General features: G+C 72.5%; 1 protein-coding gene across 1 annotated transcript in view; it reads right to left on the bottom strand.

Moving 5' to 3' along the window:
* WDR6 (WD repeat domain 6) overlaps positions 1-700 on the bottom strand; it is a 3,214-nt gene extending 2,514 nt beyond the window's left edge. The window contains 1 exon segment of the mRNA XM_025199045.1: positions 8-700. Within this exon segment, the coding sequence (XP_025054830.1) occupies positions 8-549 (542 nt within the window). The 5' untranslated portion in view covers positions 550-700.
* Between the last annotated feature and the right edge of the window lie 6 nt (positions 701-706).

Raw genomic sequence — 706 nt, 5'->3', positions numbered from 1 at the left:
CCCCAGCAGCTGCCGGAAGCAGCCGTCCCTGCCCGTGCTGTACACCAGGCCCTCGTGACAGGTCACCGAGGTCACGCCCATCTTCCCATGCAGCCCGAAGAGGAGGGAGACGGGACCCTGTGCGGGGGACTCGCCAACAGGTTCGGGGGTGTTTCTGCAGGCCGGGGGCTCCTCGCTCTCTCCCTCCCCTCGGGCAGGGTCCGGGCCGCAGGGGAAGAGCAGCAGAGAGCCCCTGCGGTCACCGCAGACCCAGAGCCCGTCCTGGGGCAGGAAGGCGGCGCTGGTGTGCCAGCGGTGTTTGCAAAGTGGCAGCAGGTAGCGTCCCCGGGGGATCAGCACCAAGCCCTGGCCCCCGGGGCCGCAGCAGGCCTCCATCCAGAGCAAGGCACCCTCAGGGCCCGAGGCGAAGAGCGCGCAGGTGCCAGGATCGCTGCCTGGGCGCGAGGCCCAGCTCAGGCTGTGCACCTTGCCCGCAAAGAGCTGCCGCTCCGCCCCGCCTGCCACGTGCTCCAAGGGGAAGACCCGGACGTGCCCCCCCAGGCTGCCCATGGCAACCAGCGCGGCTCGGCCCGGCAGCCGCGCCACCTCCAGCAGCCCGTAGGAGCGGAAGCGCCCGTCCTCCAGCACCGGGCTCCAGCGCCCGGAGCCCACGTCGCAGGCGTGGACGGCGCCCGCGTCCGTCAGCACCAGCAGCTGGTCAGGACCC

Source organism: Alligator sinensis, unplaced genomic scaffold (assembly GCF_000455745.1).
Source record: "Alligator sinensis unplaced genomic scaffold, ASM45574v1 scaffold469_1, whole genome shotgun sequence".
In the NCBI taxonomy this organism is placed as follows: Eukaryota; Metazoa; Chordata; order Crocodylia; family Alligatoridae; genus Alligator; species Alligator sinensis.
The sequence above is the reverse complement of the archived record's forward strand: the minus strand, read 5'-3'. Positions and strand labels throughout refer to the sequence as shown.